General features: G+C 41.1%; 1 protein-coding gene across 2 annotated transcripts in view; it reads left to right on the top strand.

Moving 5' to 3' along the window:
• Positions 1 to 1,143: 1,143 nt before the first annotated feature.
• Positions 1,144 to 26,001, top strand: part of LOC106877596 (coatomer subunit beta') — a 28,570-nt gene continuing 3,712 nt past the window's right edge. Inside the window, exons 1-19 of one of the 2 annotated variants that reach the window (XM_089340980.1) lie at positions 1,144 to 1,297; positions 2,990 to 3,127; positions 4,542 to 4,628; positions 5,614 to 5,740; positions 6,324 to 6,472; positions 7,207 to 7,353; positions 8,141 to 8,240; positions 9,026 to 9,168; positions 9,756 to 9,955; positions 10,662 to 10,861; positions 12,569 to 12,675; positions 12,849 to 12,992; positions 14,140 to 14,270; positions 15,838 to 16,045; positions 17,921 to 18,031; positions 18,978 to 19,192; positions 20,127 to 20,219; positions 21,386 to 21,566; positions 22,258 to 22,392. In XM_089340980.1, coding sequence (XP_089197106.1) covers positions 1,295 to 1,297; positions 2,990 to 3,127; positions 4,542 to 4,628; positions 5,614 to 5,740; positions 6,324 to 6,472; positions 7,207 to 7,353; positions 8,141 to 8,240; positions 9,026 to 9,168; positions 9,756 to 9,955; positions 10,662 to 10,861; positions 12,569 to 12,675; positions 12,849 to 12,992; positions 14,140 to 14,270; positions 15,838 to 16,045; positions 17,921 to 18,031; positions 18,978 to 19,192; positions 20,127 to 20,219; positions 21,386 to 21,566; positions 22,258 to 22,392 — 2,619 coding nt within the window. In that variant the 5' untranslated portion in view covers positions 1,144 to 1,294. Of the gene's footprint in view, positions 1,298 to 2,989; positions 3,128 to 4,541; positions 4,629 to 5,613; positions 5,741 to 6,323; positions 6,473 to 7,206; positions 7,354 to 8,140; positions 8,241 to 9,025; positions 9,169 to 9,755; positions 9,956 to 10,661; positions 10,862 to 12,568; positions 12,676 to 12,848; positions 12,993 to 14,139; positions 14,271 to 15,837; positions 16,046 to 17,920; positions 18,032 to 18,977; positions 19,193 to 20,126; positions 20,220 to 21,385; positions 21,567 to 22,257; positions 22,885 to 26,001 lie in introns of both variants that reach the window. The other variant, XM_089340979.1, reaches the window with a different exon arrangement.

The following is a 26,001-nucleotide window of genomic DNA, read 5'->3' as shown; positions in this document are numbered from 1 at the left end:
AACCACACAACTAGACAAAATGACCACATAAACGTCCGTAATTCAGCTTCAAATGATCTTCACATTCAGCTATTTTATTGAATTCGTTACATTATTAGTTGGCCCTTATTTTTCTGTGCTTCTCAGTGTCAATGTGTAAGTGGTACAAATTGTATATAAAGGGGAACGACTTTAATGGGCTTACTGCTATCCATTCCTATTTTTTAAACATTTATATTAGACTTCTGGTTATTTTGTCTATTAAATCAACACGGCATGAAACCACCGCTATTAAAGAGTTACATTTAAAATTCTGATCTTAGATCGAAATATCGGTTAAACTTCCTTTAAGAGCCCATTGTAACGAAAGTATGATTTTAAAAATTAAGATGAAAATCGAAATGGAGAAATGCATTTCGTTTCAGCATTTTCGAAACTCCAACAAATATTACTCGCGATTCAATAACCTGATATAGTAGGAAATAACCAAAAGCGTTCCAGCCGTGATCACCCAGTAACAGTATATTTAAGACAACACGACCTCTATAAATTAGAATCCATGTTAGAAGAGATATCATTTGCCATATATTTATATATTAGCGGAACCACCCCGTAATTTATATATGAATGCATGTACATTAAACGATATTTATTTTATATATGCTATGCAGTGACTATATTACGCGATATATATATATAATTTTCATGATCAGAGCCAGTTGTATGTAGTTCATTTCGCCGTTTCGGTTTTTCGATGTTACATCTTAGGCTTAGAATTTGCCTACTTTCAACTCCTTTTTTTTCATCTTTTTGTATCAATAAAGTAAAGTAAGAATAATGTGCTGAAGTTTATAATCATATTCTTATAACTCCTCCTAGATGCGAATCGAATTATAAATAAGAGAATTATTTCACTTAACCTGTCATGATTTTAGACTGTAAAGCTTTGTAAGTTTTTTTTTCTTTTCCATCGCTTGTTCTATGGACGGATGGATGAACAAGGACAAATTCCTATCAATTTATTTATATATATATAAAAAAATAAAATGCAAAACTATTTCTTTAATTATTCTGACAGATTTCCTTGTTACGTATTTGTATTTTCATTTGTAACACTGCCGACACGTTACTGCAACATTGTATTTCCTGTTCCGGTCTAGAGTCATAATAGCCACGTAGGGTGGAGTGACAACTCTACGGTGAACTTCTACTCTTTTACAAATATATCCTCTTAGAAATATAATATATATTTATCAACATAGAAGTATATTGCATACCTTCCGTACACTCTGGCTCCCGGCATATACACTAAATAATGGTGAGTATAGAAGTTTAATCCTACGTTTTAATCTTGTATACATATGTATGTGAGTGTATATATATATATATATATATATATATATATATATATATATTCTTTTCCTGGTGAAAAAGGTAAAATCTATCACCATTTAAAGTGGATGTTGCGTTAGAACAGATGACATACACACATATGTAATACTAATAATATTAAACTGGTACTATTGTATAATATTTCAAGCTCTCAAACCAAGGAAATCGTGTGATTATATATGTTGTCTGAGCTTATGTATTGCCGACACCCGTTTTGTGTGTGTATATATATATATATATATATATATATATGTGTGTGTGTATGTACATATATATATGTGTGTGTATATATATATATATGTGTGTGTGTGTGTCATAGGAAGTATATATGGAATCATCGGTCATGTCAAATCTGTTCTCTGGTGTATTTTGTGGAACATCAATATCTAGAAAAAGTTTTCTAATTAGGTTACGAAAGTGGTTTACAATTGACTTCCTGTGGAGTTCGATATTTTCTATCAGAACGTTTTGAATTTGGCACCTGTCTCAAGAAACATGGGCTGGGCCCTTTTGAAAGTCAATTGTCTCGTTCACTGGACACAACGCAGACTTACGGACAGACTGCGAACTGCTGACCTTTTGGCTGGATGTCTGCGACCCTGACCATTAGGCTATTTGACAGAGTTTGTAAAGTTTCCATTTACTGTTGTTAACTCGGCTTGCGCGCGTGTGTGTGTGTTTATTTTAAAAAATAGGTTCCGATTAGAATTTCTGTCCAAGACTTTTCACTTGTTTCGATCAGCTGGTCTACCATACTTAAGGCAGTCTTTCGTTTTGACTTTCTGCGAGTCATATCGAAACATTGCCCTTATTAAATAAGAGGCTGAGTATTCCAGAGGCACATATATCCTTTGTATCCTTAAAGAATCAGCGCGACGACAGAGTTGGACCTTTTCAATTACAGGTACAGTCGACGAGCTTCCACACAGTTCCCGTCGCGAGTCGACTCGAGGTAACTCTTAAAAAAATACAAAAAAAAACCTTATTTGTCCAAAATGCCCCACAAAAGACTCTAACCGTAGATCTTGTTGAAAAACGAACTTTGTAACCATTCGGCCATACTGCGTCTGCTGTAACTCATTTTTGTTTCAGTCTTACCCATGCCAGCATGGAAAGTGGACATTAAATGATGATGATGATGATGACTTCCACTGACCATAATCCCTCATTGCTATTAACAATGCCCTTTCTTCCTCTGCCATCACCAATATCAACCTCTGAACACCACAGAACTATTAGCAAGCAAGTTTCCTTCAGCCATTATCATCATCATCATCATCTATTAACCCTTTAGTATTTAAACCGGCCGTATCCGGCCCAAATGATCTCCCTGTTTTATGTTAAAACTGCCCAGATTTGGTATCTCACACCAACCTATAATGTCATTCTAGAAATAGGTGATAGCATCATTGAAACCTTGAGGCTACGAAATAATGCATGATTAGCTTAAAACAATATGGATGAAGAAGTATTAAATTTGATAGAATAATTTGAATGCACTCCCCTGAACCTACAAAAGATTGTATTTCTGAATTCATAAGAATTTATTTCAAATTCTCTCTTGTTTTATGTTTTAATTTCTTATCATGTTTTCCTTTATGTTTAATCTTTCGAACAGCCTCTTCGTTTGGATATAAAAAGAAAGTTGTCAGCACGGTCTGATCGTGTGAAATCTGTAGACCTACACTCGTCAGAGCCATGGATGTTGGCCAGCCTGTACAATGGCAATGTTCATATTTGGAATCTGGAATCACAGGTAAGATTTCTCTAGGAAACGATTTGCATGTGTCTCTATTTGTGTTAATGCACCAAGGCTGTCAGTTTGCTGATACAGGTTCAGTTCCTACTGAATACTCTTTTACTTGCTACAGTCATTTGACTGTGGCCATGCTGGAGCACCGCTTTTAGTCGAGCAAATCGACCCCAGGACTTATTCTTTGGATGCCTAGTACTTATTCTATCGGTCTCTTTTGCCGAACCGCTAAGTTACGGGTACGTAAGCACACCAGCATTGGTTGTCAAGCGATGGTGGGGGGACAAACACAGACACACAAACATACACATATATACGACGGGCTTCTTTCAGTTTCCATCTACCAAATCCACTCACAAGGCTTTGGTCGGCCCGAGGCTATAGTAGAAGACACTTGCCCAAGGTGTCACGCAGTGGGACTGAACCCGGAACCATGTGGTTGGTAAGCAAGCTACTTACCACAAAGCCACTCCTGCGCCTACTGCGAATACTCACTTTATTCACTTTTCATATATCAGTTTCTGATCTTCCACTTCTGCACTGAGATTAATGATATAATATAACCTTTGATTGGCTTGTGGCCATGCTGGGGTTCTACCGTCAAAAGTTTTCTTGTTCATTTTGATTAACTCGAGTACTTTGTTACTTACTTTACTTCGCTCTTTTTATTTTTCACAAATGGCTAAGTCCATCTAAGAGATGTTACTCAAACTAATAAGGTACATGTTTGCTGCACTGATTTATCAGCTGCCCCCTTACTGAGGCACACACACCTGGAGGGTGATCTGGCTTTGCCTAACAAATCCATTGGAACCTATGTTCTTACACACACCTGTGATGTCATAGGCATTTATGTATTTATGTAGTTACAACATAAAGCACGGTGCCCTGAAACAGCTGTCAAGATAAGACTATTCCATAACTCCTTTCATTTACTTCTTTTATTCTGTGTTTTGTATTTCAGGTAAATATATACATTAAGCCTACTTGTGTTTATCTGCCTTTCTACCTCCATTACAGCTCAATGAAGCTTGTTTTTATAGCCTATTTTCAACATTGGAGGCAATAGCCCTGGATGAAGAAGTCAGATTTTAAGCTCTCATCCATCTGAGCACTACTCTTAGATAATACCACACTTATTTTGAATTTTAATACACACACACACACACACACACACAATATATATATATATATATATATATATATAAATATATAAAACAGACATCTGAAGAGTTTCCTTCTGTCAAATACCATTCACAAGGTACCATTCAACTTGAGACGAGAGTTACTGATATTCAGGGTGTCCCACTCTAGGATGGAACCCAGAGTCACATGGTTGCTGAATGAACTTATCAACCTATACTGCTATACCCGTATCATTCTCGTTAATTTATTTTATTTTGTTTGTCTTTCGCAGCAACTAATTAAATCTTTTGAGATCTGTGATCTTCCCGTGAGAGCTGCAAGGTTTGTGTCCCGCAAGAACTGGATTATTACAGGATCTGTAAGTATCATTGCTCAAGTTATTTTTGCAGGGTTGGGGTTTTATAAGAAATTTCATGAACATCTAACTGCAAGGAAATAATTTGGGAGTATCTGTGTTAATTTGGGCCAAACAAATGCCACAAGGTATTATTGTTCCATGATGCACCTGTCTATTGACAGTTTCTTACTATTGTGTGTGTGTGTGTATATATATATATATATATATATATATATTCTGAAACTGATCTCACCTGTGCTGGTGCCACATAAAAAGCACTCAGCCTCCTCTGCAGGGTGGTTCGTGTTAAGAAGGGCATCCAGCCATACAAGACCATGCCAAACTGTCCAACCCATGCCAGCATGGAAGGAGGACGTTAAACGATGAGGATAATGATTGTTTTCAATTGACCATGTATTATCATGTAGCTTTGAGATTCTGATGATGTGATTGAATATTTCGGAAATGACATTGTAGGGTAGATGTGAGAGGTTGAATCTGGCTGGTTTGAACCTAAAACAGGTAGAATATTTAGGCCAAATATGGCTGGTTTAAAAGCTAAAGTAGTTAAGAAGGTGTGTCCTACCGGTTCCCACTGAGGACATCATGTACACGGAATAATTTTAATCGTCTATATCAGCTTCTAAATATTCATGATTCTTGACCCAAAAAGCCCAAGAGAGATGCAGTGAAGGCTAATCTCAAGCTACTGTACCTCACGAAAGATGTAATAAGGGACCGCAACAAGAAGTGGAACATTGTGAGGGAGCAAACATATCCAGCCTGTCCAAACATTGGAAAACTAGCATAAAATATCGGTGATTAAGTGATGTAGTTACATTTCTAGGTGGCAGGGAGCTTGTTGAGCAAAACCCAGTTTGTTCGTTATATGAATCCTTGTTAAATTCTAAGCAGCAGACCTAAACAGACGGTTTCAGGTGTGGGATTGTCACAAAGTGGAGTTGGTGGGAGCACTAATCTCTTCTGGGTTTTCGTTTTTTTCCAGGATGACATGCATATCCGTGTTTTCAACTACAACACATTGGAGAGAGTGTTCCAGTTTGAAGCACATTCGGACTATGTTCGTACCATTGCAGTGCATCCCACTCAACCATACATCCTGACAAGCAGCGGTGAGTAGATACGGACCAGACCATAACAAACACCTGCCTTACCCCATGAACAAACCAAATTTGTGACCCACCACCACCACTTCATACTCTACTGTCCCTTTTTCTAACCCCGTCTTCCCATATTTCCTTTACCGTGCCTTTCATTGTGAGCCAAATATGTATGCCATGCTCTGAGGACAATTAAAAAAAATTTCAGTCAGATGTTTTTTTTGTTTGTCAGTATTACTAGGTAACCCAGCCATTCCAAATTCCTTCACCTAGCCCTACTGCCAGCCATGCCTGTTGCCAGACATTGGTGTCTGGTGATGCTTCAGAATATTTTGGGTGGGCACTAGTTTGTAGTAATGTTTTAAGTGGAGTAAATCTGAGGCTTCACCATTGAATAGTGTGGGGGAAATGCCATCCCGTGCACCCTTTCTGCCATGGGCATGCTGCCAGCTTTATATTGTGTCCCTTAATAATTCATACACCCATATAAACAACTCTTCTTCTCCCTCATTACCATTCTCCACCTCCACATCACCCACCCATACCCATCATCTCTAATCATAATAATTAATGATGTTATTTCTCTCTATTCCAGATGACATGTTAATCAAGCTGTGGGACTGGGAGAAGAAATGGGCATGTACCCAGGTATTTGAGGGACATACCCACTACGTCATGCAAATTGTCATTAACCCTAAGGACAATAATACGTTTGCCAGTGCTTCCCTTGACAGAACGGTTAAGGTAGGTCAACCATCCACCTCCCTATCGCCATCGCCCAACATATTGTGTGTATCACCACATGTGCTTTTGTTGTTGTTTTTTGTGTGTATCACCACATGTGCTTTTGTTGTTTTTGTGTGTGTGTATCACCACGTGATTTTGTTGTTTGTTTTTTTGTGTGTGTATCGCCACATGTGCTTTTATTGTTGTTGTTGTTTAACTTGAAGCCAGTCCTAATCCAGCATTCCTATCTTTTATCTTTTACTTGTTTCAGTCGTTAGACTGCTGCCATGCTGGAGCACTGCTTTGAAGAATTTTAGTCGAATGAATCGACCCTGGTACTTTTTTTTCTTTTTCTAAGCCTGTTACTTATTCTATTGGTCTCTTTTGCCAAACCGCTAAGTTAAAGGGGCGTAAACACACCAACACCAGTGTTCAAGCAGTTGTGGGAGACAAACAGACACATGCAGACATATGTATATGTTTGTGTGTGTGTTTGTTGCCCACCACCACCATCGCTTGACAACCGATGTTGGTGTGTTTACATCCTCGTAACTTAGTGGTTCAGCCTAAGAGACCAACAGAATTAAGTACTAGGCTTACAAAGAATAAGTCCTGGGGTCGATTCGTTCGGCTAAAGGCATTGCTCCAGCATGGCCACATTCAAATGACTGAAACCAGTAAAATAAATAATGTTGATTTTTACTGATATCTTTGCTTATATTTTTCTTGTTTGCTTTTTTTTTTTTTTGTAGGTGTGGCAGCTGGGATCGTCAACACCAAATTTTACCTTGGAGGGTCACGAGAAAGGAGTCAACTGCGTAGACTATTATTCCGGTGGTGATAAACCATATCTGATATCTGGAGCTGATGACAGACTGGTCAAGATCTGGGACTACCAGGTAAAGTCACTTATACAAAAGGTCAAGATCTGGAACTACCAGAGAAGCTTTTAATGCAAAGCTCTGTTGAAGGGAGGGCAAAGTTGGCTTGGATAGAATTTGAAATTGGCACTTAACTAAATACCATTTCATTTGTTACATATATTTATATGAGTGGTTGGCGTTAGGAAGGGCATCCAGCTGTAGAAACTCTGCCAAATTAGATTGGAGCCTGGTGTTGCCATCCGGTTTCACCAGTCCTCAGTCAAATCGTCCAACCCATGCTAGCATGGAAAGCGGACGTTAAACGATGATGATGATGATGATTTATATATATGTGTGTGTGTATATATATATATATATATGTGTATTCTTTTACTTGTTTCAGTCATTTGACTGTGGCCATGCTGGAGCACTGACTTTTGTTGAACAAATTGACCCCAGGACTTATTCTTTGTAATCCTAATACTTATTTTATTGGTTCTTTTGCCAAACTGCTAAGTTACAGGGACGTAAACACACCAGGGACAAACACAGACACAAAGACACACACACACACATAAACATATACATATATATCCGACAGGCTTCTTTCAGTATTTGTCTACCAAATCCACTGACAGCCCAAGGCTACAATAGAAGACACTTGGCCAAGGTGCCACACAGTGGGACTGAACCCAGAACCATGTGGTTGGGAAGCAAGCTTCTTACCACACAGTCATGTTAAGTCAGGAAAACTGTATTACGTACAATTGCCTAACCTATGACCTTTATAACACTTGGAATCTTTCTTTCTCTTTTTTTCTAGAACAAAACTTGTGTACAGACCCTGGAGGGTCATGCCCAGAATCTGTCGGCTGTTGCGTTTCATCCAGAGTTGCCCATCATTTTGACTGGTTCCGAAGATGGTAAGTTGCTTTAAAGAAATTTCAAAGGATTGAGCATTATGCAAAACTTTCAGAAATGAAAGAGGGACTACACGTCTAATTTTTTAGCATCCTCTCATATCCTACAGTTGGTGTGCTTACATGTATTTCATACTGGTGGCACATAAAATGCACCATTCATGTGTGATTGATGCCAGTACCAACTGACTGGCTCTTGTGCCGGTGGCACATAAAAAGCACCATTCGAGCATGGTCAATGCTTGTGCCACCTAACTGGCTCCTGTACCGGTGGCATGTAAAATTCACCATTCAAGTGTGGTCGATGCCGGTGCCATCTGATTAGCTCCCATGCGGGCGGCATGTAAAAAGCACCCACTACACTCTCAGAGTGGTTGGCGATAGGAAGGGCATCCAGTTGTAGGAGCCTTGCCAGATCAGATTGGGAGCTTGGTTGCAGCCTCCCGGCTTACCAATCCTCAGTCAAACCAGCCAACCCATGCCAGCATAGAAAGCCATTGTTAAACGACAATGATGATGATGATGATGGCTGGTTTTGTGTGTTTCTGATACATAAACAGCTAGTATATTTGTGTGTGACTAATGAAGAAGATTACTTCAACACATTGTTAGTTTTAACTGATAATCTCTCTTGACTCAGTAAAGCCCGTTCCACCATATAAGAAATTGTTGGTGAACGTGGTGGTTAAAGAGAACAGTTGAACTAGTATATTTACTCCTGCTCCTTGCCCTCCACATACATTTTTTTTTCAAAAATTGACTTCTGAGTGTAATATCTCTTTTGCTAGGAACTGTCAGGATATGGCACGCCAACACTTACCGCCTCGAGAGTACACTGAATTATGGATTGGAAAGAGTTTGGACTATTGCCTGTCAGAAGGGATCAAACAACGTTGCTCTTGGTTACGATGAAGGAAGCATCATCATAAAGGTAAGATACTGTCATCATCATCATCATCATCATCATCATCATTATTATTATTATTATTATTATTATCAAGAAAGGATTATTATTATTAATATTTAGGTGGCGAGCTGGCAGAATTGTTAGCATGCCGAGCAAAATGCTTAGTGGCATTTCACCCGTTGCTACGTTCTGAGTTCAAATTCCGCTATGGTTGACTTTGCCGTTCATCCTTTTGGGGTCAATAAAAGAAGTACCAGTTGAATGCTGGGGTTGATGTAATGGACTCATCCCCTCCCCTATAATTGCTGCTCTTGTGGAAAAATTTGTTGGGTAGGTGTGAGAGGCTGGATCTGGCCTTTTTCATCTTAAAGCAGGTAGAAAATTTGGGCCAGATATTGCTAGTTTAAATGTTAAAGGGTTAAAAAGAGAGACACATTGAAGTTATGTGTTCCTGAATTCACTGCACATAGGGAAAAAAAAATTGCATCACCACCACCACAGCCAACGTTTCAGCACTTTCACACTACCACCATCATCATCATCATCATCACCATTGCCATCATTATTTTTTGTATTATTTATTTATTTATTTATTTATTTATTTTTTGTAGCTTGGCCGTGAAGAACCAGCCATGACCATGGATGTCAACGGTAAAATCATTTGGGCAAAACACTCGGAGATCCAGCAAGCGAACATCAAGACCATTGGGGACCAAGAAATCCGGGATGGCGAAAGATTGCCCCTCGCAGTGAAGGACATGGGCAGTTGTGAGGTTTATCCACAGAGCATACAACACAACCCTAATGGCAGGTTGGTCACTACTTACATTGTCATCTGTAAGTGTTTGTAGCAGTGTTGTTTAGCCCTAGGTCAGTTCTGATCCTGTAAAACTATGATCAGAAGTGTTCCAGCCATGGCCATGTTGCTGTTTAGCCCCAGGTCATCCCTGATCCAGTACGCCTGTGATCAAAGATGTACCCGCTCTATCATATACATAAATACACATGCACAGGCGCAGGAGTGGCTGTGTGGTAAGTAGCTTGCTTACCAACCACATGGTTCCGGGTTCAGTCCCACTGCGTGACATCTTGGGCAAGTGTCTTCTACTATAGCCTTGGGCCGACCAAAGCCTTGTGAGTGGATTTGGTAGACGGAAACTGAAAGAAGCCCGTCGTATATATGTATATATATATGTTTGTGTGTCTGTGTTTATACCCCCAACATCGCTTGACAACCAATGCTGGTGTGTTTACGTCTCCGTAACATAGCGGTTCGGCAAACGAGACGAATAGAATAAGTACTAGGCTTCCAAAGAATAAGTCCTGGGGTCGATTTGCTCGACTAAAGGCGGTGCTCCAGCATGGCCGCAGTCAAATGACTGAAACAAGTAAAGAGTATATATACATACACATATCATACATACACACACACACACACACACACACACACACACACGATATATAGATGCAAATGATAATCAGCTAAAACTGTGATGTCTGTGTTGCGTCTGTTACAGATTTGTGGTGGTGTGTGGCGATGGAGAGTACATTATCTACACAGCAATGGCACTGAGGAACAAGAGTTTCGGTCCTGCACAGGAATTTGTGTGGAGCAATGATTCCGCTGTCTATGCCATCCGAGAGAGTAACAGTTTGGTGAAGATCTCCAAGAACTTCAAGGAGCAGAAGACATTCAAACCTGATTTTGGTGCAGAAGGTCAGTGAAACTGTTTAATAATCATCTCCTTTCACACCTCTACACAAATGTGGTATTTTCATATTGTATTTGGGCATTAAGAACTATATCTATGTCTGTTAGTCTATCAGTGCATCTGTCTGTCAGTCAAACTGACTTATTTGTCTCATCATCATCATTTAGCGTCCATTTTCCATGCTGGCATGGGTTAGACCAGGGGTTTTCAAACTTTTTGACTTGCGGACCCCTTTATATTTCAGGCTTTACCTTAGGGACCCCCTTATAAGCGCTTATGAAATTTATACATAAATATTTGCTTAAAATAACATATTTTTGCATTTATTTATTTAACAGTATTTAACAAATAGGTTTATTGTCAATAAAAAGATTTCGATTAAAAATCATATAAAATCAAATTGCCCATAAAAAGTATTTGCTGTCTACGAACCCCCTGTGGTCCGCGGACCACAGTTTGAAAACCCCTGGGTTAGACAGTTTGACTGGAACTGGTAAACCGAAGGTCTGTACTGGGCTCCAGTCTAGTTCAGCTTGGTTTCTACGGTTGGATACCTTTCCTAATGCCTACCACTCCGAGAGTGTAATGATTGCCTTTTACATGTCACTGGCACATTGCCCTTTACGTGTCACTGGCAGGGGTGCCCTTTATTTGTCATCAGCACGGGTGCCTTTAACATGTCCCCGGCACAAGGGCCTTGTATGTGTCCCCTGCACAGGAGCCTTATACTTTTAACTTGTCGTCGGCATAAGTGCCTGTTATGTGTCACCGGCACAGGTGCCCCTTGCGTGTCACCAACGTGGGTTCCTTTCATGTGTCACTGGCATGGGTGCCTTTAACATGTCACCAACACAGGTACCCCTTATGTGTCACCGGCACAAGTGCCTCTCTTGCATATGTTGTTTGTGATAGGACCCAGTGAGCTACAACATGCTCCATGTCAGCTTTGGCATGATTTCTATGGCCAGATGCTCCTTCCTAACACCAACCACTTTGCCGTGTGTACTGGGTGCCTTTTTTTTTTTTGCATGCCACTAACCCTAGTGAGGTTGCCAAATAACTTGCAAGACAACAAAAGGACAACAGGGGCAGGCAGTGTTGTCTTGTTGTAGAGAAGATACAGGGCTACGAAACCCTTTAGCATTTAAACCAGCTGTATCCAGCCTTAATATTCTTGCTGTTTTATGTTCAAACCAGCCAGATCTGGCCTCTCACATCTATCCTGCAATGTCATTCTAAAAATAAACAATGACGAGATCGAGCAACATCATTGCCAGTGCCCCTGGACTGGCTCTTGTGCGGGTGGCACATAAAATGCATCATTTTGAGCGTGGCCGTTGCCAGTACTGCCTGACTGGCCTTCGTGCGGGTGACACGTAAAAGCACCCACTACACTCTCTGAGTGGTTGGCGTTAGGAAGGGCATCCAGCTGTAGAAACTCTGCCAAATCAGATTGGAGCCTAGTGTAGCCATCCGGTTCACCAGTCCTCAGTCGAATCGTCCAACCCATGCTAGCATGGAAAGCGGACGTCAAACGATGATGATGATGATGACATCATTAACATCTCAAAGCTACAAGGTAATACATAATTAAATCAAAATAATGTTACTAATTAAGCAATTCATTTGACAGAGTAATCTGAATGGCAAAGCATTAAGCAAATTAAAATAATTATATGTGTTTGTGTATAATGAATGTCCTCTTTTGCCAGGTATCTATGGTGGCCATCTACTCGGAGTACGTTCTGTTAGTGGTTTAGCTTTTTATGACTGGGAAACAACAGACCTTATTAGAAGAATCGAAATAACACCAAAACATGTGAGTATCCTCTCTATTCATGTTGCAGATGCTCTTAGTTATGGTGGTGGCGTTAGTGTTGTGTCTGTTTATTTATTGCCTCTCTCTCTTTTTGTCTCTACTTCTCTCTCTGTCTTAGTCTAACTTTTTCTGTTTCTCGCTTTGTATATCTCTCTCTTTCTCTTTTTCTTTAGATCTACTGGAGTGACAATGGAGAATTGGTGTGTATCTCTACTGAGCAGTCATTCTTCATCCTTAAGTACTCAGCTGAGGCATTTGAGAAGGCTAAGGATACTAAGGAAGGGGTCACTGAAGACGGTATTGAGGAAGCTTTTGATGTAAGTACCTTACCTTCTGTCCCTGTCCAATGAAGTTGGGTGTGCATTAACATGTACACACACACACACACACACACAGATAGATACATACATATAATCATCATCATCCTCCTCTAATGTCCTTTTTCCATGCTGGCATGGGTTGGACAGTTTGACCAAAGCTGGAGAGCTGCACCAGGTTCCTGTCTGATTTGGTTTGGTTTCTATGGTTGGACACCCTTCCTAATACCAACCACTTTACAACGATTAGCTGGAGATGATTTTTTTAAAATGAGAATATATGAAATAGACTCGATTGCTCTCACAAACGGGAATATTAAAAACGAACCCAACCACTCTCAAAAATTAAGTAAAAAACAGGCAAATTAATCCGCAATCCTTGTACACTGCTGGATCGATCCCAAAATCTAATCAGTTTGTGCCAGTCATGAGGCCAAACATCCCTGAAAGTCTCATTCGAATCCATCCAGCGGTCTTGAGATATCTTGTCCATGAACAAACAAACAAACACGAGTCTCTTCTGTTATAGCTCTGAGCTGACCAAAACCTTGTTAGTGGATTTGGTTTGTTGATAATGAAAGAAGCCTGTTATGTGTGTGTGTGTGTGTGTGTGTGTGTGTAAGTGTGCATGCCTGTATGTATGTTTGTGTGCAGTTGTGCACCTCTTTGTCTTGGCATCACATGATAGTTGTAAACAAGTGCCACTGTCATACAAGCAGTGTCGTTCTTTCCCATCTTCCATGAAAACATTTTTGGTCTTGGGGTGACATTACCATTCTCGTAAACAACTGGGATGAACTATAGGAAGGGCATCCGGTCATAGAAAACCAGCCTCAATAAATTCTGTCTGATCCATACAAACACAAAAACGTGGAACTTTAAAACGATGGTGATGTCCCTGTACATTCTGATCTTGAATTCTGCCACGGTCATTTTTTGCCCTTCGGCCATCTAGTGTCACTAAAATGAAGTACCAGTCTAGTACAGACATTGATACAATCAACCAAACATCTTGCTTGCCTTTGAAATGTGTAGCCCTGTGTCTCTATTAAATCATTTCATCTTTCTCCCTAAATCCGAAAACACACACACGAAAAACCTGCAAATGATGATTCCATAATGGCTAAAACTTTATTTTCTCCCAAAGGTTGTTGGTGAGATTGAAGAATCGGTCCGGACTGGTATTTGGGTTGGTGATTGTTTTATTTACACCAATGGAGTCAACCGACTCAACTACTATGTTGGCGGTGAGATCGTCACCATTGCACACCTGGACAGGTAAGTCATGTTTTTCTTCTTCCCTTTCCTCTCTGCTTCTTAACCCTTTAGCATTTAAACCAGCCATACCTGGCCTGAAATATTCTACCTGTTTTACATGCACACTGACTAGATCTAGCCTCTCACACCTACCCTGCAATGTCATTGCAAAAATAAATAATCACATCACTGAAATCTCGAAGTTACAAGAGAATGTGTGAATGAATGAGGATAGCTGCATGAAAAAGTGCCACTCCCTAACAGTTGAGGGAACCCGTGGAAGAGGTAGGCCCAGGAAGACCTGGGCTGAGGTGGTGAGGCAAGACCTTCGAACATTGGGCCTCACCGAGGCGATGACGACTGACCGAGACCTTTGGAAATGTGCTGTGCGTGAGAAGACCCGGCAAGCCAAGTGAGATCGTTGCCAGTGCCCCTGGACTGGCTCTTGTGCGGGTGGCACATAAGATGTACCATCCTGAGCGTGACCGTTGCCAGTACCGCCTGACTGACCTTGTAGGGTTTTCGAGCGAGATCGTTGCCAGTGCCCCTGGACTGGCTCTTGTGTGGGTGGCACATAAAAGACACCATTTCGAGCGTGGCCGTTTTCGTGCGGGTGACACATAAAAGCACCCACTACACTCTCTGAGTGGTTGGCGTTAGGAAGGGCATCCAGCTGTAGAAAGTCTGCCAAATTAGATTGGAGCCTGGTGTAGCCATCCGGTTTCACCAGTCCTCAGTCAAATCGTCCAACCCATGCTAGCATGGAAAGCGGACGTTAAACGATGATGATGATGATTTAAAACATTTTTTTTCCTTTTATTCTTTTACTTATTTCAGTCACTTGACTGTGGCCATGCTGGATCACTGCCTTTAGTCAAACAAATCAACCCCAGGACTTATTCTATTGGTCTCTTTTGTTGAACTGCTAAGTTACAGGAATGTAAACACACCAGCACCGGTTGTCAAACAGGACAAACACATATGCAAAGACACACACACACACATACATACATACATACATACATACACAACGGGCTTCTTTAAGTTTCTATACACCAAATCCACTCACAAGGCTTTGGCCAGGTCGCAGCTATAGTAGAAGACACTTGCCCAAGGTGTCGTCACACTGTGGGACTGAACCCAGGACCATGTGGTTGGGAAGCAAACTTCTTACCACACAGCCACGCTTGCACCTATGCTGTGTAGTGTTTGTGTAGATCGGTGCGTCAAACAAAATTTTTTTTTTTTTAATATTTTTTAGAGGGTGAGGTTAAGTCATATCCCTTCACTTTAAAGTAGACTAAGCCATAACTGCCAAAGTACGGGGGAGGGGTCCAATATCATAAACTAAAACACTTGAGGGCAAATGCCCCAGCATGGCCACAGCCAAAAGACTGAAAAGTTGGTAAATGAATATATAAGAATTATCATCTTTGTTTGTTGCCATTTTCTTTTCTTTTTTTTTTTTTGTTTTCTTTATTACTTCTTCTGCTATTCCATTATTCTTTTATTTCTTATTCTGCTATTCCATTATTCTTTTATTTCTTATTCTGCTATTCCACTATTCTTTATTCCATTCCGTTATCAGAGTGATGTACCTACTGGGATACATTCCAAAGGATAACCGTCTCTATCTTGGCGATAAGGAACTCAATGTTGTCAGCTATTCCCTGCTGTTGTCTGTTCTGGAATACCAAACTGTGGTGATGAGACGCGACTTTGAGACTGCTGACAAGGTTCTGCCCACAATCCCTAGGGAGCAGCGGACCAGAGTGGCCCACTTTTTGGAAAAACAGGTCAGTCATAGAAAGAACTCTCTGGTTGTGATTGTTCTCGTTTGTTGTCCAATACTCTTTTACTCTTTTACTTGTTTCAGTCATTTGACTGCGGCCATGCTGGAGCACCGCCTTTAGTCGAGCAAATCGACCCCAGGACTTATTCTTTGGAAGCCTAGTACTTATTCTATCGGTCTCTTTTTGCCGAACCGCTAAGTTACGGGGATGTAAACACACCAGCATCGGTTGTCAAGCGAAGGTGGGGGGACAAACACACACACACAAACACACATACATATATATATATACATATATACGACGGGCTTCTTTCAGTTTCCGTCTACCAAATCCACTCACAAGGCTTTGGTTGGCCCGAGGCTATAGTAGAAGACACTTGCCCAAAGTGCCACGCAGTGGGACTGAACCCGGAACCATGTGGTTGGTAAGCAAACTACTTACCACACAGCCACTCCTGCGCCTATAAAAAGTCTGATCGCCCGCAGAGGGACTTGAACCCGCGAGCCTCAGATTTCATCACTCGACAGTTCTTAAAAGTCTGATGCTCTACCGACTGAGCTATGCGGGCTGACTGTTTATTTTTGTTATTTAAATTCAGTTTTTGGATGAGTGAGGGCGTTGCCAGTACCGCTGGGCTGGCTCCCGTGCAGGTGACACGTAAAAACACCATTTGAGCCTGGCCGTTGCCAGTACCACCTGACTGGCGCTCGTGCCGGTGGCACGTAAAAGCACCCACTATGCTCTCGGAGTGGTTGGCGTTAGGAAGGACATCCAGCTGTAGAAACACTGCCAGATCAGATTGGAGCCTGGTGCAACCATCTGGCTCACCGGTCCCCAGTCAAACCGTTCAACCCATGCCAGCATGGAAAGTGGACGTTAAACGATGATGATGATGATGATGACTGGATTCAGTGATACCTAATTAAAATTTTGGAGCTTAATCAGAACTTTTAGGCCAGGATAAAGGTGGTACGAGACCAGCTTGTTTGAAGGAATAAAAGCAACTGTTGCTTCTATTCAAGAGACAGAGTGGGACAGATGTAGTTAACTCCCACTGTCCTATAAATAGGACACTAAATGAAAACATTAAATAAGCTATATCACATTGTCTCAGTGTCCTATTTATAGGACACCGAGTATTTCCATTTCTACTTGAAGTAAGAGTTTTGATAATTATTTTTTTCATTTTAGCCTATTTTCAATCATCTGTAAAAAATTAAAAGTAATTACTCTCTCTTTACTCATTTACTTGTTTCAGTCATTTGACTGCGGCCATGCTGGAGCACCGCCTTTTTTAGTCGAGCAAATCGACCCATGGACTTACTCTTTGTAAGCCTAGTACTTATTATATCGGTCTGTTTTTGCCGAACCGCTAAGTTACGGGGACGTAAACACACCAGCCTCGGTTGTCAAGCGAAGTTGGGGGGACAAACACAGACACACACACACACACACACACACACACACACACATATATATATATACGACAGGCTTCTTTCAGTTTCTGTCTACCAAATCCACTCACAAGGCTTTGGTCGGCCCGAGGTTATAATAGAAGACACTTGCCCAAGGTGCCACGCAGTGGGACTGAACCCAGAACCATGTGGTTGGTAAGCATGCTACTTACCACACAGCCACTCCTGCGCCTATATTCAGAAATTTAAGTACTCTGGGACTTATTGGGTTAAGACAGGGCTAAAAGGATTAGTCGCATGATAATGGTGACCAGATTACTGGGATTGAACTTTTGGCTGTTGACTTTGCTTTGTTTTGGGCACAGTTTGTGTCTGTTAACAGTGTAAACTGATCTGTGTGTGTGTGTGTGTTTGTTTGTATGATGAATTGGTACTAACATGAGTAACTGTTCCTTTTATGCAGGGTTTCAAATCTCAAGCTCTTGCAGTGACCTGTGACCCTGAACATAAATTTGAACTGGCTTTACAACTGGGTGACCTCCGAGTGGCCTATCAACTTGCGAAAGAAGCTGAGGTGAGTTTGTAATATTCATATTTCTCCTAAAACGTTTTTTAACTCTCTTTGTCAGTAAACATGCTTTTGCAAAGTTACTCTAATTTAATTCTTTTGTTTATATATTGTATATATATATATATATATATATGTATATTGAGCAAATCGACCCCAGGACTTATTCTTTGTAAGCCTAGTACTTATTCTATCGGTCTCTTTTGCTGAACTGCTAAGTTATGGGGACGTAAACACACCAGCATCAGTTGTCAGGCAATGTTGGGAGGAACAAACACACACACACACACACACACACACACACATATATATATACATACATACATATATACGACAGGCTTCTTTCAGTTTCCGTGTACCAAATCCACTCACAAGGCTTTGGTCGGCCCGAGGCTATAGTAGAAGACACTGGCCCAAGGTGCCACGCAGTGGGACTGAACCCAGAACCATGTGGTTCGTTAGCAAACTACTTACCACACAGCCAATCCTACGCCATTGTTTTAACATAAGTATCTTTGATTAAATTTTTTTTTTAATACATGTTTATTAGGGACTTCTGGTAACGCATGCACAATGACCAATAATAATCAGTCAGAGTGACGTGTACCTGCTTGGGCTACAATTTTTGTACATTGTGTAGTGTGTGTATATATTAAAATTTATTGGCAGTATTTAGGTAGTAATTTTTATTGCATTATAAATGCATGTTCTTTTAAAATAATTGCATTTCATTTTTACATTTTCTATTTCTGATTTTCAAACTTCATTCATGTTGCATGTCTTGCCAGCATTCTTCCATATATGTGTCACATGTATAATTATGCATATAAGCTGTAGGAACATATGATACAATGATATCAAACCAATGTAATAACATGCTATCTTAAAGATAGCTTGTTCACACTATATATATATAAACAGGTATATAAAATTCTCTTTTCCATGTTTTCAGTCTGAGCAGAAATGGAAACTTCTTGCTGAGCTGGCTATCAACAAGTGTGAGTTTGGACTGGCTCAAGAGTGTCTCCACCAAGCACAGGACTTTGGTGGCCTTCTCCTACTGGCTACATCTGCTGGTAACACAGACATGGTCCTTCGTCTTGGTCAAACAGCAGAGAAAGCCTCACAGAATAATGTTGCATTCCTCTCTTACTTTGCTCTTGGAAAGTGAGTGTTTGTTTTTGTTTCCTCTAGACTTTTATTGCTAATATCTTGCTGTATCCTTCAAATTCCGCCAAGATCAACTTTGCCTTTCATCTTTTCAGGGGTCGATAAAATAATAAGTACCAGTTGAATACTGGGGTTGATATAATCGACTGTCTCCTCCACATCCCATCCCACTGTGTCTTACTACCAACACAACATGTTGCTGTTACTGTTGTTGCTGCTGCTGCTGCCTCTCTTGTTAGGGTATGGATTGCCAGAATTGGTAGTGCCTTAGGTGATGGGCCTTACATTTATTTACATTCAGAGTTCAAATCCCATCAAGATCAACTTTCACTTCTGGAAGTGGAGCAGAGAGGACATGACAGTAGCAGCAGCGGTGGTGGTGGGGGTGGAGGATTTATGCGGTCAAGTAAGTATCAGTCTGGTGGTGGTGACAGCGGCAGTTATATTACACCTTGAAACTATGAAGCCTCTGTATCTCATTGCTGGTGGGTGGTAGAATCACCGAATCTGAATAATAAAAGTTGTGAGGGGGCCAGCTGGAATGCCTTTAATCACAGTTCTGCTGGGTTTATGCCTATTAAATAGGTATAAACACCCACCACTGTAAATACTAATACTATTTCCTGAAATATTTATATATTTTGTTTTATTTTTGTCTGTTTTGTATAAAATACCTTCTATTGTCTATTCACCTATTTGTTACCATTTTATCCTTACCATTTCATTGTCCTCATTCTATTATCCTCCCCTCCATTCTATTCCTCACCATTTTATCTTTTACAGTTCTACCACAGTTCTACCACTACACATTCTATCACAGTTCTATCTTTGCACATTCTATTCCTCAAGATGCTGTCATTCACGGTTTTATTTCTTCCTTATTCTATTCCTCATACTATCACTTACCATTCTATCATTCTCAATTCCACAGACTTGATGAATGTTTAGAAGTCCTCATCAACACCAACCGTCTGCCCGAAGCTGCCTTCTTTGCCAGGACATATCTACCAAGCCAGATATCACGGTAAGTCTCATATATTGTCTTGATTGTTTCACATACTTTCCATTTTCAGTGTCTTGGAAATCTCTTGTTTTACTTTTCCTCTCCCCTGCTTGGCAAACATCGGCTGCAATTAAGGAGAGTGAAATTCTCTCTGTTTGTTCACTAGGAATCTAGGCATATTTGAATTCAAAGGTCCTTCGTCAGCATTAGCACATATCCGAGTAGTTAATCTTTGGCAATTGAGCCTTTTCATCTTGATGGGTGCGAAGGGTGCCAATGCCTAAGGTGGTTGTCCCTGCCAAAGGGTGGTATGACCAGACCAGGATCATTTCTGTAATTCAAATACCCAGCTTTGTCAGACTGATTCCAACTGAGAATTACATTAAGAATTACATTCTCGGAGTGGTTGGCGTTAGGAAGGGCATCCAGCTGTAGAAACTTTGCCAGTTCAGATTGAGCCTGGTGCAGCCTCTGGCTCACCAGTCTTCAATCAAACCGTCCAACCCATGCCAGCATGGAAAGCAGACGTTAAATGATGACGATGGTTTGTGTGTCGAATATTCAGTCACTTAGTATCAAAGGCTGATTTCAAAACACTTAACCTTACGAAGGAGATGACAGAAGACTGAGATATGTAGTGTATAGATTGTCATAGCAGACGTGTTTGAATCATTGGTTTACTGAATCTAGGTTGACCTAGGGCTAAACAACTGTACATGTAAATATCTATCACTGGTTTCATCACCTCATACTCTTTTACTTGTTTTAGTCATTTGACTACGGCCATGCTGGAGCACTGCCTTTAGTCAAACAAATTGACCCCAGGACTTATTCTTTGTAAGCCTAGTACTTATTCTATCGGGACGTAAACACACCAGCATCAGTTGTCAAGTGATGGTGGGAGGACAAACACTGACACACATACACACATATATATGTGTGTATATGTTTCCGTCTACCAAATCCACTCTCAAGGCTTTGGTCGGCCAGAGGCTATAGTAGAAGACACTTGCCCAAGGTGTCACGCTGTGGGACTGAACCCAGAACCATGTGGTTGGTAAGCAAGCTACTTACCACACAGCCACTCCTGCGCCTATTCATTTTTCATTTCCTTTTCGCCTCTTCTGTTTTTGCTTCATTTCAACTTTTTCCCCTGATACATGTCTCTGTGTTTCTTCTGCTTATAGAGTTGTAAAACTGTGGCGGGAAGCCTTGTCTAAGATCAACAAACGTGCTGCTGATTCTTTGGCAGACCCAACCGATTACGAGAACCTTTTCCCTGGTTTGAAGGACACTTTCAGAACTGAGCAATATCTCCAGCCCCAGTATTCTATGTCTTTGCCGGCCACAGCCTACGGCAGCCGACCAGTAAGTATATTTACGTTTTGTTCAGTCCCGCGACCACCTTGTTTGAGCAAACTTATTAATAAAGACACTCCTTCGTTGGACACGAAACTCTGCTTGCGAAGACCTGTTGGGGCCAGTGAAAGTGAAATCGTGATGGCACCTGTGCCCAGCGTTGCCTTCCTGGCACGTGTAAAGTCGTTCGAGCAAGATCATTGCCAGTGCCCCTGGACTGGCTCTTGTGCGGGTGGCACATAAAATACACCATTTTGAGCGTAGCCGTTGCCAGTACCGCCTGACTGGCCTTCGTGTCAGTGGCACGTAAAAACACCCACTACACTCTCAGAGTGGTTGGCATTAGGAAGGGCATCCAGCTGTAGAAACTCTGCCAAATCAGATTGGAGCCTGGTGTTGCCATCCGGTTTCACCAGTCCTCAGTCAAATCGTCCAACCCATGCTAGCATGGAAAGCGGACGTTAAACGATGATGATGATGATGATGATATTGTAGGGTTGGTGTGAGAGACCAGATCTGGCCAGTTTGAACATAGAATAGGCAGAATACTTTTGGCCGGATATAGCTGGTTTAAATGCTAAAGGGTTAAAGAAAAGCATGGGTGACCTTTTGTTGTGTTTTGAAATGAATCCATTTGAGTTGTCTTTCCTTCATTTAATAATTTTTTTGTTTTTTTGTTTTTTTGTTTCCCTGTCTTTAGTTGAACTCTGAAAGGAACCCCGTGGAAGAAATGCTGAAAGCCGAAGCGGAAGGGAAGTTTGTGTACAAACCAAGTGACGAGGACAAGAGCAGCGATCCGACAGAAGAGGACTTTACGTACAACGAAGCAGAGGTGGTATGTGACACTGGCATCTCCGACGACGACACCAACCGTCGTTTCGGACAGGACAACCACCAACAACCACTATTACAACCACTACAACCACAACAACAACAACAACAACCACCACTACCACCACTGCCAAAACAAGTAGAAAAGGAAGCAGCAGCAGCTGAAACAGTGACAACTCTTCCTGCTGCTCCTCCTGCCGCTCTTCCTACTCCAGCGTCACCCTCACCCTCACCCTCACCCTCACCCTCGCCGCCGCCACCTTCTTTCGCTTTGCCTCCCCCCGTTGCTGTCACTCCGTCCCATGCCGCAGTTGCGAAAGATGACGACAAAAAGGAGGAGGAGGAGGAGGAGGAGGAAGAGGAAGAAGAAGACGACTGGGGGTCTGACCTCTCCGACCCGCCAGAGCCTGCCGTCGGTGCACCCCATGCCACCGCTCCTCACCGTCTGTCTCCTACCCCATCCCCACCTCCATCTAAACCTCCTGCTGACCCATTGGTATGTTCATAATGGCCATCAATGGTCAAACTACTTGTTTATTTTCCCCCCCCAGTGGTGCTTGCCATTTTGCTAACCTCACAGTTTGGTCTTAACAACAGGTTTCACCCACCCCCCACCCCCACCCCCTCACAGGCACAATTCTGCTTGAATCGTGCCATGTAAACCTTCATAACTTTTCTATTTTTGGGGGGGGGGGGGGGAATTTTCAGAAAATTTTTTTGCAAATTTATGTTCAGCAACACAGGAATTCCTACAATTATGCAAAATCAAAAAAAAAAAAAAAAAATTTAAACTGGCCATATCCGGCCAAAATATTTAATCTGCTTTATGTTCAAACTGACCAGATCCAGGCTCTCACACCTACCCTACAATGTTATTCTACATTAAGTAATTACACCATCAAGATCTTGAAGATATGAGATAATGCATGATTAATTCAAATCAATGTGAATCAATAAGCATATTACGTTTGATAGAATAATCTGAACGCTAAAGGGTTAAGGGCTATTTAGCTGCTATTTTTAGCACATCCATCGACCGCCTTGTACTTCTCTCGTTTGTTTGTCAGGCTGATGTAGTGATCTTTTTCAGTGTCTTTCTCCCCATAAAAACGTTCAATTTAAAATACCAATTTTAAATACCTGTTGCAGGTATTTAAGCCGAAAATTCGGACTGTCTGTATTTTAAAACAGCAATTTCAAAAAAAAAAAAAATTTTTTTTTTTTTTTTTTTACCATAAAATTTCTTAAAAGATTTATTTTTTGAAGTCGTGTGAATTTCCATGTGTCGAATACAAATTAGCAAACATTTTCTGAAAAATTCCAAGAAATAAAAATCTTACGAGCGGTTATGTGGTTCGCTTAAAGCAGAATTCCGTCAATCCCTGCCCCACCCCTACTTCTCACTCTCTCTCTCTTTCCCTTCTCTGTTTCATGATGGAAGTGTCCAACACGAGCAGATGTTCTGTTTGGACTAGTTATCAATTTTCTCATCTCCCTTCTTACCCATTGTTTTAGGGTTTAGTCAGAGAAAGAAGGACAAGCCGACCCCCACCACCTGCCTGTTTTGTGTAGGGCCTCCACTATTGGTGATGAGGAAAGAGAAACAGAACCCAATTAAGTCAGGAGTTGTTCTCAGAGTGAAGACTGGATCCAAATAATTGCAGTATGGTGGACACCACTTATGACCCCCCCACCGTCGTCGTTGGCACTCCGTCGCTTACGACGTTGAGGGTTCCAATTGATCCGATCAACAGAACAGCTTGCTCGAGAAATTAACGTGCAAGTGGCTGAGCACTCCACAGACACGTGTACCCTTAACGTAGTTCTCGGGGATATTCAGCGTGACACAGTGTGACAAGGCTGTCCCTTCGAATTACTAGCACAACAGAAACAGGAAGTAAGAGTGAGAGAAAGTTGTGGTGAAAGAGTACAGCAGGGTTTGCCACCCATCCCCTGCCGGAGCCTCGTGGAGCTTTAGGTGTTTTCGTTCAATAAACACTCACAACGCCCGGTCTGGGAATCGAAACCGCGAGTCCACTGCCCTAACCACTGGGCCAATGCGCCTCCACATCTTAACCCTACTAGCATGTAAAACAGATGTGAAATGATGATGATGATGGTGATGTGTATTGACCTAGGGCTAAACAGTAATAACAGCTAAGCATCATGATGTTGATGATTACATGGTCTGGTAGCACTCTCAGTAAACTCTACATGGTTATCTTATTCCCTTTGCCACATGTTGGAGTAGGATATTTACTCAACTAGACCCAAACAACCCTCTCACGTGACCACCCCAGTGTGTGTGTGTTTGTGCGTGCATGTGAAGTCTTTAAGCAGCACCGTTTTCTATTCCTACCTCTCTCCTCACCGCCATCTCCTCTATGCCAATCACAGTAAGCAGCCCCACCGTCTAACCCGCACCTCATACACGTGTGAAGCCACTACTAAACAGCAGCCATACCCTAACTCCATTGCACTAACCCTTCTATTACTGCCAGCTTTATCCTCTTCATCTTCTTGTCACACCGACTGCATTTAAAACCATAATAACGGCTTTCAGTTCAATGTCCAGAAATGGTGGTTGGTGATGGTCACTGTTGCTTTCTCTCTTTCTTTTCTTAATTAATGCATACGCGTATATGTATGTGTATCTGTGTGTGTGTACATATGTGTGCATGTGCAGGCACACACACACATATACATATAGATAGATAGAAACATAGTCATTTGTGCATATGTGTGTGCATGTGTAGAGATATATATATATATATATTACATAGAAAAATAAGAGGAATGACCAGCAAAAGTGGACTCTTATATGCTAGAAATAGATGCCGAATCATCTAACCACGAAAAAATATGTTCTCAGTAAAAAAAATTAGCGACACAACAGACTGTAAAAGGGCAAGACAAATGAAAAAATACTAAATAAAAAAAAAAGGGATGACCACTAAGTGGACATCCCTTTTGTTAGAAGAAGACCACATACGGTCTGACCACGTTAATCGATGATGATGTTACATAGTTCACCCTACACAAGTTAATGTGTTACAAACAAAAATAGGGGTTTTGAAGGAGGTATCTATAGAACTAGTTTTTAAGCATCGAGGGGCTATGAAGGTCCACCAAAGTAAGACAAAGGGGTCCATAGATAAAAAAAAAAAAAAGGTTGAGAACCACTGGTATAAGGGATATTTAACACCCCCATCCTCTTGAAATGCTACTGTTTTTCACATTTTTCATTTGTCTTAACTTTTTGCACAGAATTCTTATTTGAAACCTTCACTTCTGACTAATATTCTACGGACACTGAAGGTGTCTACGTGTGTTTTTGTGTCGAATTTTAAGCATCAAGTTAATGATTTCGTTACCGTTAACATATTTAATGCATGAAGTTTGAAATAGCTTAATTAGAAGTGATTACGTAGTGAGATCTTCTGTCTTGTACTCGTTTCAGTCATTAGACTGTGGCCCTGCTGGGGCATTGCCTTGAAAAAGTTTTAGTTGAATGAATCGTTCCCAGTACTTTTTATTTTTTTTGTAAAGCCTGATACTTATTTTATCGGTCTCTTTTGCCGAACTGCTAAGTTACAAGGATGTTAACACCAGT

Source organism: Octopus bimaculoides, chromosome 24 (genome assembly GCF_046866305.1).
Source record: "Octopus bimaculoides isolate indiv1 chromosome 24, ASM4686630v1, whole genome shotgun sequence".
In the NCBI taxonomy this organism is placed as follows: domain Eukaryota; kingdom Metazoa; phylum Mollusca; class Cephalopoda; order Octopoda; family Octopodidae; genus Octopus; species Octopus bimaculoides.
This window is presented reverse-complemented; position numbering and strand designations above follow the sequence as displayed.